The sequence below is a fragment of the Microcaecilia unicolor genome, chromosome 9 (assembly GCF_901765095.1).
Source record: "Microcaecilia unicolor chromosome 9, aMicUni1.1, whole genome shotgun sequence".
NCBI lineage: Eukaryota > Metazoa > Chordata > Amphibia > Gymnophiona > Siphonopidae > Microcaecilia > Microcaecilia unicolor.
Genome location: NC_044039.1, coordinates 188663856 through 188681220, shown reverse-complemented (window position 1 = coordinate 188681220; position 17365 = coordinate 188663856). Strand labels below are relative to the sequence as shown.

The 17365-nt window shown below is 38.3% G+C and overlaps 1 protein-coding gene across 5 annotated transcripts in view; it reads left to right on the top strand.

The window, feature by feature from the left end:
* The window catches only part of KLC1 (kinesin light chain 1), a 144979-nt gene extending 131949 nt beyond the window's left edge, over nucleotides 1-13030 (top strand). For 4 of the 5 annotated variants that reach the window (XM_030215564.1, XM_030215566.1, XM_030215563.1 and 1 more), the window contains exons 15-16: nucleotides 3930-3996; nucleotides 12048-13030. In XM_030215564.1, coding sequence (XP_030071424.1) covers nucleotides 3930-3996; nucleotides 12048-12113 — 133 coding nt within the window. In that variant the 3' untranslated portion in view covers nucleotides 12114-13030. The remainder of the gene's footprint in view (nucleotides 1-3929; nucleotides 3997-12047) is intronic. The other variant, XM_030215567.1, reaches the window with a different exon arrangement.
* The last annotated feature ends 4335 nt before the right edge of the window (nucleotides 13031-17365 follow it).

Here is a 17365-nt window from a genome sequence, read left to right as displayed (position 1 = left end):
AGGATTCTCTTCCGAGTACTTCCTCATTCTCAAAAAAAAAAAAAAAAAGGGGGGGGGGGGGGTGGATTTTGTCCCATGCTGGACCTCAGGGCCCTGAACAAATATCTGGTCAGAGAAAAGTTCAGGATTTCCCTAGGCACCCTTCTCATGATTCAGGCAAAACCACTGGTTATGTTCTGAACAATAAAGGATGCTTACACCCACATCCAGAAATGAAAGGCATAGCTAGGTGGGACGCAAGGGGAGTGGCCATTCCCCCAAATGGATTTTGAATGAAACAGTTCCTATGTGTCTCAGCCCTTCAGCCTTGCACTGGCATCTGTTTTACAAAAGGTCTGCTCACCTGACATCAAAACCTGGTTACACTTCTGGTCTCAGTCACTGGAGGAATCTTAGATCCTGAGTAGGAAAACACCTCTACCAGTATTGCATTTTTCCATTTGGCCTTGCATCCACTCACAATGTTTACAAAACATTTCTCTGTAGTTACAGCATCACTATGCAGACTGGAAGTGCACATGTTTCCCTACCTGGACAATTGACTGGTAAAAAGCACATCAAAGGAATGTGCTCAAGGTTCAACACAGAAATCTATTGGAGTGTTGGAGCTATTAGGGTTCATTATCATCTACCCAGAGTCCCACCTGTTCCCAGTTCAACAATTGGAGTACATAGGAGTCCCGCTAGACACAGTATAAGCTCAAGCCTTCCTACCTCAGGTAAGGGCAGACATGCTCATTTGCATAGCCCATCAGATTTAGAGCAGCTAGAAGTTCACAGCTCAGAAGATCTTGAGGTTGTTAGGCCATGTGGGCTTCATGGTGTCTGTCACACCCATGGCACACCTCCATTTGTGATGTGCTCAATGGACTCTGGGTTCTCAGTGGTGTCAGGCCACAGGGAATTTGGTGGATGTCATCTTGGTCACCTCGAGAGTTGGCACAGTCACTTCTCTGCTGGATAATTTGGAACAATTTGACTGTGGAACTCTCATTCCAAATTCCTCCTCCCTAGAAGATTTTGACCACAGATGCAGCTAACCTGGGATGGGGCAGTCTTGTAGATGGGCTTCATACTGAGGGTTACTGGTCTGCTCAGGAGACCCAGCATCATATCGGTCTACTGGAGATGCGGGCAGTCTGGAACAATCTAAAGGCTTTCAGAGATCAGCTGTTGAACAAAATTTTTTTAATCCAAACATTCAGGTTGCCATGTACTATGTCAGCAAGCACAGGGTGTGAGCATGGGATACAGGAAACACCCGGGATGTGGCAGTGGGCCTCCAGTCATGGTATGGTGCTCAGAGCCATATACCTGGAAGCCAAAGACAAGAGTCTGGCAGACATACTGAGCAGAGTGGTGCAGCCACATAAGTGGTCCGTTCACATTGGCATTGCCTGAAAGATCATCTGAGTGTGGGGCATCCCCTTGATAGATCAGGTCAATGGACAACAGATGAAGCAAAAATCGATCTGTTGCAAAAATTATTTGCTACAAACTGAGGCAGTCAAATCTGAACTACTGTATGTATACAACATTATTGAAACATTCTGTATTAATGTAGGAACATGCAAAGCTGCATTGATAAATCTACCACAGGTGGACTCTTTCAGGATGGCATCATGAGCATGCAAAACCATGTGGATAAATGGTCCACCCGTGGTTGATTTTGGAAGAGCGCACACAGCCAACCCCGGTGTAGCTAAACATTGGCAGGAATAGTTTTCGGGCAGGGAAGGGGGTAGGCTCCACCCCAGTAGCTAGACATCGGCTAGAATGGCTTTCAAACAGGGAAGGGGGTTTGGGCTCCACCGCATCATAGCTAGACATTGGCTGGAGAGGAAATGTAATTTTTTTAAAAAGGGAGCCAAAACATGATTGCACTACAAGCGGATTCATGTTATAGCAGATCGCTTTATAACTGTATTTAGTTTTTGTTTTTTAGTTTCACATTTACTTGGTTGAACTTGAAAATGACTGTTTTTGATACTATAAAGTTGTTGATTTAATTGCTAAAAATAATCTTTTTATTTAACAGGTTTCAATGCTTATCTGTTGTCTGCTCTTTAAGTTGTGAAACACTAATGACTATTTCTCACACCATAAATGAAACAGGGAGAATAAGTTGGGGTTTTGAATTTGAACAATCAGATTGGATATTACTGTTCTCTTATGGGGCTGCTTCTACATCCTATAAAATCTATAATATTTTGCCTAATTAGAGTTTAAATTTAGCAATTCAGTCTGTATTTTTTAATCAGTTTACCCCTCTCGAAGCTATGATGGGGCAAATTGGAATTAAAAATAAAAACAATTATTGAAATTGGGCTGCTTTACCTTTTGCAGTTTTCATGAACTGCTGAACTGTTCCCTGTATGTTTATTTCGAATAGGTACTGGAGTCTCTGCAAAAAAAGTACTTTTAACCCATTTAAAGCATACTGTTCATTTTGTGTACACTTTCATTTAGCAATTTGAACTTTTGTCTCCCATTTGTATAAATGGATGAAGGTTTGTACAATAAGTCTTCCTCACCTCTTATTACAAAACAAAGAATGACACAACTTAAAATGGCAATTCTACTACTACTGCACACACAGAAATGCATTAGATGTACTTATAGTTTATCTTATGCATTTGACATTTTCACAGCTTTTTCAGCAAAGCTTAAATGAAAAGGTTTTTAGAGAGCCCCAATGCGTAATAGGTGGAGTAGGACAAAGGATTTTCTTTACTTTTGCCTTCAATTTTCATTTGAGATTTTTGTTTGATTTTGTGTAGTTGCCTCAGTATTCCTCCTAACTTATTCTCCTCTGTGTTGCAAATATACATGAATAAATAACACAAGCAACACATGCATGATATTCATTGCTTCATTTGTTGCTAACTTTAATTTTGTGTGTGTGCATTTTACATCCCCTTCATGAACTCATAAAATTAACACAGTGGACAATGTGTATTTAGCTTAAGTTTGTCAGCTTGCAAAACCACCCTCGTCCCTTAATTCTATGTGAATTAAGCTTGGATTTACTTACAAAATAGCATTTTTTTAAGGGAGAATGCCATAAGTCAATCACAAAACCATCCAATGGATAGATTTGTCATGATTTGGTACAAAATTCTACATATAGCTCCTTTCCTAAAGAAGTGTGATGACAGTTTAGTAAATGCATATACAGTAATTCCAAAAACGTTCAGCCGTAACTGCAGTGATAGGTGTCTCAGTGTAGTTCTTTTGTGAACAGCATTTCAGTAGTGTATATATCATAGCTACCTACATGATAGAAAAATATTAGAACAGCCTTTCATTGTTTTTAAGAATAGTTGCAAAAGTTAGATCCAGTAAAGGAAAATCACATTGTGGAGACTGTCAAAGCTTGCTGTGTTAAATCTGCGGATGTGTAGAAAATAATACATTGACTGCTACAAACCTGTTAGTTAAAATTCATCTGACACACAGATTGATTTAGTTTGTAAGACTTGTGCCAGAAGTTATCTTATTAGTTAATATATTTGTGAGAGAGAGATCATAGCATTAATATTTTTGTGAAGGTGATAATCTATATGTTTCCTGATTTTCTGTAGCAATAAATACATTTATAAGTAATACATACATTTATCATTTTTAAAGCCTGGGTAAAACGGGGATTCACAGTGGCAAACCTTTCCCCCTTATCCAGACATGAGCTGGGGGACAGGGTGTGTCTGATTGAGGATCTACTGTAGAAGTAAAAAGATCATCCCTGCTGTGATAGTACTTGACATTCTTTTCTAATTTCCATTTTATTTAAAAAAAAAAAAATGACAAATATTGCTGGTTATGGAGATCTTCCAGCAGACTGCATTAATTTTGTGCTTGTATGTTTAGAACTCTTAGTTCTCAGTGATTCTCATTGGTTTATCCTTGCATGTTCACTGTCCTGGTTGCAGCATGAAGCGTGCCAGTTCTCTGAATGTTCTTAACATGGGTGGCAAGGCTACTGAAGATCACTTTCAAGTAAGAAGCCCTATAATATAATATTCTTACACAAGTACATACCACTAGTTTGTTCTAGAGATACTGAGGACTGTACCAAGAGGCCCCATTGCATAGCAGTGTATAAGCTGACTAAACTGAGAATGCATACAAAGGTTTTGTGCAAAATGTAATGTCATTGCTCTTGCAATACACTTTTATGATACACTTCAAAATCACATTGTGAAATTTTTTAAATATACTGTTTCCTATCAGTATGAACAAATTCAGTTAATGAGAATTTTGTGAAACATGGATATAATATATATTACTAAATATTTAAAAAAACAATGCGTAGTTGATCAGTTTCCAATTAGATATTTTTCTTTTTTGTTTTCTCAAAAAGCTGGCAAGCTAGGCTTCTAATAAAACACTTTGTGTAACTTACCTAATCTTACCCACCTCACACCTTTTGCATATTTTAACCTGGTGAAGCAAAGACCAACCAGATAAAGGTTTAGCTGCTGTGCTACCTAATGCTGTTGTGTACTGTTCTTGCAAAACACTATACACTCGTATGAGGAATTAACTAATTGGCTTTACAAACAGCTGTTTTTGATACCTATATGTTACATGCCCAGAAGGAAATGGGGGTTCCTGATGAAATGAACTCTATTCTAGGCAGGAAAGAGCAGACTTTGCCATGCAAAAATTGATGGCAGGAAATAACTCGTGCTAAGATCATTTATTTTTCCTCAGAAGAGTGTATGGTGTTGAACTATACTAACATCTTGGAGGAGTGATTTTAATGTCTGCATTTCTTTGTTTAGGTTCAAAGTACTCATTGAAACAACTTATACAAATAGCTAAATTAAAAAAAAAACAATTATGATAACTAGCTAGATAATGTTTTAAAAGACTAACCCTGTTTGCTGCGTGTCTTAGTAATGCCGACACAGCCCATTCAAAGTGAATGGGCTATGTCCGGCATTTAGAGTGCGGCTTAGTAAATGGGGGTAAGGAGCATTCAAAAATGCAAGCTTTGGGATGAAACTTGCCCAGCAGACCTCAGTAGTCCCAAGAGCTCATACTTTGAATGCTCTTTGGCTTTATATATGTATTTTTTATTTTATTTTATTTTTAGTATTTAGCTAATTCCTTTCCACTGGTAGTTTCAAGGTGAGTTACATTCAGTTACACCACACATTTCCCTGTCCATAGAGATCTCATGTTTGTACCTGAGGCAATGAAGGGTTAAAGATTTACCCAAGGCAACAAGGAGTATCAGTGGGATTCAAATCCCAGTTCAGTCTGCTGCTCTAGCCACTAGGCTACTCCAGTCTGTACCAGCTGTCCACTTTTCTTAATTCCATTTTGAAGAGGTTGGCACAGAGACCACTTCTGCATCACACATGTTTGCTGTTATATAAAGTGAACAAAACCATGTTGGCATTTTATCTTTTTTTTTTTTTTTTTTTTTTTTTTTACTTACAAATTTATAGGCCTTAAACATTTCCTTTTCAAGCTATTGTGCACTGCGTGTGGTGGAAATTTGATATGTTCACTTCTCAGATGTTTGGGTGAATTTTCCACTACTGTAAAGCATAAAATATAGATTCTTAAATATACTGGGGAAAAGTAAAATCCTCCTCTTAGTGTTTGAGGTATCTTGATTGGTGCCCATTTTAAAGTAAATTAAAAGTAATGTGTTGATTTACCCAAAGCTGGTTATTGGTAAAAGGATCTCTCTTATCCTTATTTATGACAGAGCCATTAAAAGAGAATAAGTTTAATTGGATTCTAATGAAATACTAAAATATAGAAACTTGATTACTTTTACCCAGTAGTATCTTACTCAAATCAGAACAAAACCTACCAACAGTCTTCAGTGAACTTTAGGTATATGTCATTGTTTTCATACATGCCCAGCTATTAGTAGCAGATATCTTAGCTGTTCATGTGTTCTAATCAAATTGTATTTTCCAGTGAATCTGTAAGTGAACAAAAGCTGACACATCTTTCTACAATTTTTAATGCATAATTTGCTGATTTTTAACATAGTAAATGATGGCAGATAGACCTATTATACGGTCCATCCAGTCTGCCCAACAAAATAACATATTTGAAAATAAAGTGAATATAGCAAGTGCAAAAATTCAGATGCCCTTTCATTCAGTACTTTACCAGCACCTTTGGCAGAAATGATGACAACCAAACATTACCAGCCAAAAGCCTTTATATTCTTGCTATTGGAATTTTCTCCAATATTCTTGGAGAATTTTCTAGCTCAATTTATTAAGTTTCCTTGCTTGCACTGCAGGTTTGAAATCTCCCCACAGATTTTCTAAGTCTAAGGACTTTGAAAGCCATTGCAAAACCTTCATTTTTTTTTCTTTCCTTAAGTTGATTTTTGAGACTTATTTCAGGCCCCTTTGTTGCTTCAGTTTATTTTTATTTATTTTATTTGTTACATTTGTATCCCACATTTTCCCACCTATTTGCAAGCTCAATGTGGCTTACATAGTACCGGAGAGGCGTTAGCCAACTCCAGTGTGAGCAAATACAATGTGATTTGTTGTAAGATAGGAGTTCATGTGGCAGAAGCCACAATAGGAATCGTAGAGTGCAAGAGTTGTGTTATGTTCATTACGTGCTTTAGTTTTCTTGTGTACCTGAGATCAGGCATTTAAGTTGGATCGTTAGGGTATGCCTGTTTAAGCAGGGTGGCTTTTAGTGTTTTACTGAAGTAAAGGTGGTCATATGTCGTTTTCAAAGCTTTTGGTAGCACGTTCCACAGTTCTGTGCTTATGTAGGAAAAGCTGGATGCGTAGGTAGATCTGTATTTAAGTCCTTTACAGCTTGGGTAGTGCAGATTTAGATATGTTCGTGTTAATTTGGATGCGTTTCTGATTGGTAAGTCAGTTAGGTCTGTCATGTATCCAGGGGCTTCACCGTAGATGATTTTGTGAACCAGGGTGCAGATTTTGAAGGCAATGTGTTCTTTGATTGGGAGCCAGTGTAATTTTTCGTGGAGGGGTTTTGCACTTTCAAATCGCGTTTTTCCAAATATAAGCCTAGCTGCCATGTTTTGAGCGGTCTGAAGTTTCTTTAAGGTTTGTTCTTTGCATCCTGGATTCCATTGCAGTAGTCTAATTAGCTTATTACCATTGATTGTATCAGGTTGTGAAAAGTTTCCCTCGGGAAGAATTGTTTCACGCGTTTGAGTTTCCACATTGAGTGGAACATTTTCTTTGTAGTAGATTTCACTTGGCTCTCCAGTGTTAGGTTACGGTCCATTATAATGCTGAGGATTTTCAGGCTGTCTGAGATAGGGAGGGTGTAATTTGGGATGTCCATACTTGTGGGGTTGTCCATGCTGTGGTGGGATGAGAGGATGAGACAGTGTGTTTTTTTCTTTATTGAGTTTTAACTGAAATGCATTTACCCACAAGTCCATGATGCTTAAGCTTTGATTTTGTTGGTGATTTCTGTCTGTCCATTTTTGTAAGGAATGTATATTATGACATCGTCTGCGTAGATGGAAGGGTTAAGGCCTTGGTTGGATAAGGATTTGGCTAGTGGGGTCATCATTAGGTTGAAGAGGGTTGGAGATAGCGATGATCCCTGTGGTACTCCACAGTCTGCCCTCCACAGTGATATGTTTGAGTTTGATTTTACTTGATATGTTCTTGTGGTTAGGAAACTCTTGATCCATCTGAGTATGTTTCCACTGATCCCAGACTTGTCTAGTAGTCTTATTAATATATTGTGGTTTACCATGTCGAATGTGCTCTAAATGTCAAATTGTAGGAGGAGGATGTTTATTCCTGTTGCAATTTCTTGTTTGAATTTGTCTAGGAGGGTGATTAGTACTGTTTCGGTGCTGTGGAGGGGATGAAATCCTGATTGTGATTTGTGTAATATTGAGAATTTGCTTATATAATCTGTAAGTTGTTTGCTTACCATGCTTTCCATCAGTTTCACTACCAACGGGATAGACGCTACTGGGTGGTAGTTAGTAATTTCATTTGTTTTCTTCTTGGTATCAGGGTAAGTAGGATATTGCCATATTCCTTGGGGAAGAGACCTTGTTGGAGCATGTAATTTAGGTGGGATATGAGGTCTGCTATGAAGCGATCAGAGGCGGATTTCATTAGGTGGTTAGGACAGGTATCTAGTTTGCAGTGGATGTTGGAGAACTAGGTGATCGCCTGGTTAACTATTTCGACGGTGAGGAGATCAAAGTTTGACCAGGTTCGGTCGGCCGGGTATTCACCAGAGGTTGGGTCCAACTCATCAAGGAAGTTTTCGATGTCAGTGTTGTCTTGAGGTAGTGTGTTGCGTAGGTTTATAATCTTTTCCTTAAAGTACTTGGCAAATTCATCTGCAGATGGGATGTCTGTATTCATTGTAGTGACCAAGTTGGTATCTAGGAGTTTATTCACGAGTTGGTATAGTTTCTTCGTGTCTTTGTAATCTGTCCCTATTTTAGTTTTATAGTATGATCTTTTGGTCCGTCTTATTGCATATTTTTATTTTCTTTGTATTTGTTTCCAAGCGTTCTAGGATGTGTTGGTATTTAGTGGAATCCACTTGCTTTCCAACTGTACAATATTTCCTATGCCATTTATCTGCCACATAACCCACATTATAGATCTGCTGCCATGCTTAAGGTTGGCAAGGTATTCTTTTCTTCAAATGATCCACTCTTTTTTTCTCCAAATATGGTGCACTCCATTTAAGTGCATGTCGGATAAGCGCATGCTCTGTTTAACTGCATGCCGTACTTAGGTCCCGTTTTTGGCACCATCAATTTGTATGGGGACAAACTTCGGTTTAGCATACCACTGATAAGTGCAAGATTCGCTTATATGCATGGTTTAAGACCGCTCCTCTGCAGGAAAGACTCCGCATAAGCGCACGCGCAGAATATGGAAGCTGATTGGCGCGTGAAAAAGGGGCGGTAAATTTGAAATCTCATTGGTTAACTGCCACAGGCAGAAGAAGCGAAAGAATGTTGTTAGAGTGTGCACTGGAGTCGTCATCGTGCAACTGTAAGACTTTAACACTGGCTGAATGAATAGAAGTTCTTAAAAAATTAGAAAACAGTCAAGCATCTATTGCTAAAGAATATGGTGTCAATCCCAGTCAAATTTCACATATGTTGAAGCAGAAAGACCATCTTCTGGAAGACTGGCAAAACAATACAAATCCACACCGAAAACGGGCGGGAAAAGCTGAGGATGTAGAAGATGCTCTTCTTCGGTGGTTTTCTCACGTCAGGAGCAGACAGTTTCCTGTCAGTGGTCCACTGCTTATGGAGAAATCTAATCAGCTAGCTGAATGTCTTGGACTAACTGAATTCAAAGCCACTGTTGGATGGTTGGAAAGATGGAAGGAGAGGAACAGAACTTCCATCTCCTATAACTATATTGCTCCACCGAGCCTTTGCAGCCCTAATGTATGATCCTGTATGTTTTATCATTAAATCTTAACTTCCAGTCTAGTCAATCCTCAAGCTTTTGCTAGATCTTTTTTCTGTGTCATCTAGGATGTCTATCCTGTTGCAAATTTTGATGTTATCTGGATTGTCTTTACATGAATTAAAATGAGTCTATATTTAATTATGGCGCAGTACTTGTCAGTACTTGGTGTCAATGGAACAGTGAGCAAAACCAGACTAACCAATCCAAAAGTGAATGCCCAAATACCTAATCCAGGAGTAGAAGGATTTCTGTATGAGGTCAGCATTAGAGAACTGCATTCAATTTATCCTGTTGCTTGCTGAAGAAAAGAAAAAGCTCATTAAAAGTAGACTGTGTTTAAACAGTTTTAAAATAACTGTTTAGCATAAAAGAACATTTTACTTTACAACAGATAAACATATTGTCTTACAATTTCTGCTCTGATAAAGCCCCCTTGCTGTGTCTTTGAAAGAGAGCACAGGTGGGGATGGGAGAGTGTACAAAATCAAGAAAAGCCCTATTTATACAAATATATTTGGTATTCCATATCTTTGGCCTTGGTACTGGTGATTTCTTTATTTGGAATCCATTATGGAAAATCTGCTCCACAGGCTGCTACAGGGCAAGTACCACAAATTCATTTCGGCTACAGCGGGGAAGAACCTTTGTTTAAAAATCATTTTTGGGTCTTCTGTGCCTTTGCTTTCAGAAGCTAGTGGGGAGTGGGCTTTTTTGTTCCTAGAAAAGCACCTCATTTTTTATAAATCTGTTTTTAAATTAAGCTTTTACCATACTCCCTTTACATGAGCAGTGTACTCCCTGCCTGCCCAAGTGTGATATTACAGCTAGCTTCAAATATTAAATAACCATATCTTATATTTCTAATGAAATGCTAGATTATCTTGAAGACAACTTGTTCAGAGATGGACCTGGCCCTTCTCTAATGGTTCAGAGATGTACAGCTGATTAATTTGTAGGTTCTTAATGTGATTATCCCCCATTCTCTATCTCTGTTAATGGCTCTCACATCCTCCCTGTCACCTCGGCTCGTAACCTTGGAGTCATCTTTGATTCCTCTCTCTTCTTCTCTGCGCATATTCAACAGGTCGCCAAAACCTGTCGTTTCTTTATCTACAACATTAGCAAAATCCGCCCCTTCCTTTCTGAATACGCTACCAGAATCCTTGTCCAAACCCTTGTCACCTCTCGTTTGGATTATTGCAATTTACTTCTCACTGGTCTTCCTTTCAGCCATCTCTCTCCTCTCCAGTCTGTCCAAAATTCTGCAGCATGACTTATTTTCCGCCAAAATCGCTATACCCACACTAGCCCACTCCTCAAGTCACTTCACTGGTTCCCTGTCCGCTTCCACATACAATTCAAACTTCTCTTACTTACCTTTAAATGTATTCATTCTGCAGCTCCCCATTACCTCTCCACTCTCATCTCTCCCTACATTCCTCCCCGTGAACTCTGCTCACTGGACAAATTTCTCTTGTCGTCCCCCTTCTCCTCCACTGCTAACTCCAGACTTCGTTCCTTTTCCCTCGCAGCACCTTATGCCTGGAATAAACTTCCCGAGCCTGTACGTCTAGCTCAATCTCTACCTGTTTTCAAATCTATGCTGAAAACCCACCTTTTCACCACTGCTTTTGGCTCCTAGCTACTACTCAGTTGCCTCCCCTTGTTCCTTCTCACCCAGTACTTCCCCTCGCCCTTAATTGTCTGTCTGTATTATTTTTAGATTGTAAGCTCTATTGAGCAGGGACTGTCTCTCTGTAAGGTGTTCAACGCTGTGTGCATCTGGTAGCGCTATACAAATGTTAATAATAATAATAATTATCCAAATGAAGTGTGTTTATTATGTCAGAAATACAGAACATGGTAAATAAAACTCCAGCAGTGTGTAGTCAAATATGCCAATCATAATCTGCCCCTACCCAATCCCCCAACCTGTGGTTTAACTTAAATCTGTGGCTAGGGCCGATGCTAGACATGGTGGGGCCCAGGGCAAACGCTAGGAAGGGGGGCCCCAAAGCTTGCTTGCAGATTGTCCCTCTTTTGACTTCAGGCAGGTTTGGGGCCCTCAGTGACATGGAGGCCCAGGGCAATTGCCCTATTTGCCCACCCCTAACACCTGCCCTGTCTGTGGCTAGCTTTTGAGCTGCTGAATTATCTAACCCCTATGCAATAGTAAATGCAATCATTAGCAGCTAGCTTGCTGAAAGCAGAGGATATACTGAAAAACAAAATTTTGCCAAACAGAATACACAGCGTTCTGAAAGTGTCCAGTCAGAATCCAGCTTCTGTAGTGCTGTGGTGAGCAGTTGTCATTGAAAAGCACCTATTAGATCTCTTATTAGGTTGCTGTATTTGTTTAGAATGAAGGGATTGACCTGATTTATTAAGCTTTTCCCCCATAAGGGCACAATGGGAGAAAAGCTGTAATTGATCGTTGGTAGATTAGAGCATGGTTATGTAGAGACTGATGTAGCAGATCATCGCTGCTGTTCCTCAAACTATCATTTCATTGACAATACCTCATTAACACTGTTAGCATCCTCATTTTTAGTATTTGTTGTGTTTATTTGAACTTATGTTTTTCTTCATTTTTTTTTTCTCATGCAGGAGCGAAATAATTATCTGACAGAATCGAGAGGTTTGAGTGTCAGTCAGACTGATTTGGCACATTGAGTTACTTGGGACAGAAGCTAGCTAGAATTCTTTTGTGAATGAAGAAGCACTGAGACTCTCGAAAGCTTTGCTTTCTCAGCATTCTGTAGGAACATTTTGTGCAAAACCTTTTTCAGAAGGACTTCTCTTTTTACTTTTCTAAATAGTAGTTTTAAAAAATTTGTGTCACTAAAAGAGAAACTATATAGATCATATATATCTGTATATATACATACCACGTATTCCTCATTGCACTATGGTGTGGAATTCTCTTGATTTATAATTGGGTGATTACCACAGGATCCAAGCACAGGTAATAAACACCCAGTGTTTAAAATATACCAAAACATAGGTATGTGCACAGGTACAGGACTGTACATAAAACAGCTGAAATGACATGTATAGTAGTAAATTAGGAATGGGTTAAATTTTGTGTGTGCTATTTGCATGGCTATTTTTAGCTGATTTAGGTTTGAACAGCTACCAGGTATTGGAATAGCCTGTGCCTCATCTAACTCTGAGAAATTAGGATTTTGTGATTTGGTCTATCTTAATCGTACTCTGAAAAATTCAGTATCTGGCCACGTTCTATCATTGGTAAGCCCAGTTTGCTGTTGTAATAGTGTTAAGTTAAAATTTAGGCAGTGTTACGTGAGCCATACATTCAGAGCTGCTGCAGGAATCTGAGTAAATGAACACAGTTTTCTGGAATTTGGTAGTGATGACACTAATTTTTCTATTGTACTTCAGTTCTTGCAACTGGCACTTAGATCCTTTCATGGTTTCATTGCAGACTTCAAGACTTAAAAGCTGCTTTAAGATCTGTGTGTAAAATAGTCCTTTAGAATAATTGAGATGGGGAACAAAAAAAGACACGAGTGTCATTGGGATAAGAGTAGAACACTTATTTGAAATGACATGAATACATTAACTTGAGCAATAATACAGCAAAATGAACAAGAACTTGATTTACAGGAAATAACTCCTGTTTAGGTCAGTTTATACACTTTTTTGTTTTCTCCACCCAAGCTGCTCATATTATAGCAGTTCTCATGTCCTAACTATGCAGAATGAACTTGACTTGAGTACTTTGACATTTCGATAGATGGAAGTGAGCAGTGGATAATATTCCATAAAGATGACATGTCCATAATATTTGATGCTGCTAATGAGGTGGTATTTGCTAGCAGAGAGCCGTGCACTTCAGAAATAACCAGATCAGAATTTACGGTTACTGAGTTGTTCATTGTCTAATCTAGTGTTTTCAGTGTATGGGAGTGTCAATGCTTTGCAGCAGTCTAGCTTTTGGTAGCAATTCAGAATTAACATTTGTTATAGAAAAAACCCTGTCATAGGATGGTTGTTAAACACCATTTAGGTTTCTATCAGAATAATTTTTTCAAAACTTTTTTCTAACTATAAATTATTAATTTAGTAGTACTTTGCAGCCTATTTAAGAACTGGAATTTCCCGCTATGTATGTTAGAATATTCTGGCATTTGTGCATCTCTTTGTAAGCTAATTTAATGCAAGGCTCTGATACAAATGCTAGTTTTGAAAGCACTTGGATGTCTCACTATTCGATATTTGTAAATAGCTCATACAGCATTTTCTAAAGTGCTTGAAGCATTGTGTGGATGTTTTTATGTGAAAATGTTACACCTGCATGTACTAAGATGTACCAGGCATATGAGCAACATCTGGTTCATAGCTTTCAAATATGGTGTAGGTTCTTATTTGTTAGTGAAGCATTAAGGCCTAAGTCTCCATTGTTTACAGTCAACTTGGTGTGGAAATTTAGATGCAGTTAGCTGACTTGTGGCTCTACCCTAGCTGGAAGAACATTTGTTACAAATGAGTAATTTTAGCCATTTGAAGGCAAAGGTTCAGACCCATATAACCACCTACTTCCTCTTCACCCCCCTTTAAAAAAATGCTTAGTTAATGCCATAGAAATAAATATAAAACCAAACATCACATACACTTCCAGTGAATTTCCAAAGCAACAAAAAATAAATTCATCAACTGGGGTGAAAAAAAACAGTATGAACCTTCAAACTACCACACAGTAAGTGGAAGGAAAAGCCTCAAATTCTTAAGCAGGCCTATAATCAAATGTCATTTGCACTGCTTTTTCTATCATAGGTTTTTTAAAATCCTCCTTAAAAATGTCAGTACTTCTTTTGAAATTGGCAAAATGCACGTGTGGTCCTCATTTTACACCCCTGACTGAATCAAATGGAGTTGAAAAAGAATTGTATAGTTCATTACATAACATCTCAATATAGCATCAAAGTCTATTGACTTACTATACCCCACCGTAAGCATATTTTATATTCAAATGATATCCCTATCACTAATTTTCTGCAGACTCCCATTTCTCTTGTAAGGTTAGCAGTTGAGAAATGAGAACCCGATTTGTAATTAGAAGCCATCTAAAAGCATAAAATTTTCATAGGAAAGTTTTTCAAATCTGCATTACTAGCTAACATAACAGCAGTAATAGAACATAGTAATAAAAGCAGAGGGTTTGGGGTTTTTTTTTTTTTTTGGAAGGCTTTTCCATTTTTCAAGTAAAATGTTTCTTGAGACTTTTCAATTTAGCCAGCCAAGAGATATGTAAGTATATATTGACTATTACTACAGAGTATACATACGCCCTAGAGAATGTTACATAGTTGAAAAGTGAAACAGATTATTTTAACTTGATGGTCATACATCTTGCTTTAAAAAATTGTGGTTAGCTTGCTCAGCACAGTTAAACTGGCTTTAAATGGTAGTTTTCCCTCACAAATCTGATAAAAGAAGCATATCTATCAAAAGCCTAATCAGAGTTGAATTGATCCAGTAAAAAGGTTTCATCTTCATCAGTGTCAAAATGTTAGGTCTTGCCAGATTCCCTTAGGACTTTTCCTGTCTAAGAACAAGACCAAAAAATGATGCATTAGGGTCCAGATACAGACTTTGAAGGATGTGCCTTCTGCTGCTGCTGCTTTAAGAGAATGATTCCACCATGTGCTAGTTCTTAGATAAGCTTCCTTGTACACTTAAACACTATCAGGTTGGGTCACACTGCAAGACTTGATTCTAGCACGTCGGAGGTCATGCCCATGATATATATTGGTTCCTGTGTGGTATTTGCAGATTGTTTATTTGCTCTGTCATGTACCTTTTTTTGTAACTTACCAGATTTCATTGGTTGTTCTGTGGTGTCCTTAGAACAGAGCTTCCCAAACTGTGGTTCGTGCACTGCCTGGAGGTCACATGCTTTCTGCAGCTGTGCAAATTTGGGTCACGGCCACAGAAAGATTGGTAAGCACTGCTTTGGAATTAGCATGTTTAGCTGTCAGTACTGAGATTAAGTAACTTTTTGGAAGTGTATAATGGGCATTTATTGGGAAGTGGAAATAACTTTTAAAGGTATGAACATTAGTTTAAGAAATTCTACATATGATTATGGTTTGAGGACTGTCCTGTTAAGAGCAAATTATGATGGGGAAATGGTAAGTAAGGCTGTCATGTGAATGTGTGTACAGTGACTTTAAAGTTATGTTTACAGTATTAGGATAACGTGTTTTGTTTTTTTTTACCCAGTGATGAGGCTTCCTGTTTTGAGCCTTATTAAGAGTATCAATGTTACATCATCAGAATATTCTAATTTTATAGAAACTTCGTAATTGGAGCTGTTTTGCATGAAAATTGTAAAAAAAAAAAAAAAAAAAACCCAAACCATTGTAGTATGGGCTTTACCTTATGATAGGAATATTTACTCATGCAAAGACTATTTGTTAAAAAAAAAAAAAAGTTCTTTTTTGTTCTACTGAACTTGTGGGAAAATATTTTGAAAGTTTACACATTGTTTTCGAGCTGTTGAAAACAATATAGTTATTGAAGTGAAATATGACATAGGAGTGCATTACCCCAGGGAAAACAGTTTGTCTATGCCGTTGAAGCTCTCTAGAAAACTGAGATGTGTGCTATGTTTTCATTACTGAGGTCATGAAAGCAGAAAAGGTGTGACAGATGTAATTTTGAGATTGTTAGCAAAATCTATGCCTTAATATTGTACCGTTAGTTTAAAACTGTATCTAAACAATCCTGATATAAATGTGAGCCCTTCCTTAGAGGAGCAGTGGTATGATCACACACCAGGTGACAGAGGATGATGGAGGGGATACTAGGAGGTGGTTTGTGGGAGAAGACAAAAGGAGGAACAGTGTATCATACCTGCTGTCCCTGACACATGCTTAGAAAGCACTGGGAAGAGAAAAGACATCAAGGTAATCACATCACCATAATGTATTGTAATACATCAAAAATCAAAATGTGTTACGTTAGTAGACAGATGCAGTGTTCAGGACCTTCTAAATTACAGATGCCTTAAGCTTCTGTCAAATAGAGAGAGAAATACTTTCCTATTTTCCTTATCCTAGTTGTAACATGTAACTCAAACAACTGGTAAGACTGCAATTGATGCAGCACCAAAAAAGAGTAGCAGTATGCCTGAGCCAATGCCACAGCAAAATGCGATGCATCCGCTCCTGCCCCAGAGACTGGCGTTCCAGCCCAGGGAGCATCCTGTTTGCCCTACCTGAGTTCCGGCCCTGTGTTACTAGTTATTTTACTCAGAATAGAAGTGAGAAGCACTTGGCAGTTACCTTAAGGTTACAAAACTTAAGTCATCTTCAGATTAACAGGATACCCATAATTGTCCCTGTTAGATTAAAAAATACAGAACCACTGCTGTGAAATAAGTGTTTGAGTTAGGTCCAAGGACTGTTCTATATCTATCCCATTTGACTGCAGTCTAATCAGTTTTGAGCAATTTCTACAAGTCGGTTCTAAAAATCTGACAATTATTATCATAAAAAAACTGGATAAAACTGTCATGATAAATGAATAACATAGACTACCTTCTGAAAATTCCAAGTGTCCAGCAGTGGCCTCCACCAGCTTTCATACATTTTCTTCCTCCTCCTTTGGCCCTCACTGTAGACCACATCTTGTGCTGGTGGAAAGAACTGGAGCTGCCTTCTCTGAAAGTCACACTTTTCACACAGCTCTTGCACCAGGAGGACTTGCTCCTATGGCAGTAATTCCTCCCTGCCCCAAACAGGAAACTTAAACTCAAGTCTCCTGCACAGTTTTATTTTTATAGTTTTGATTTTTAGGATCAAGACTGAAGAACCGACCAATCAGTAGTACAAAAAAAAAACTGGATTGGGCACCTACCTTGTTGAATTGTGATGCTTGTAATTCAAAATCTGTTTTTG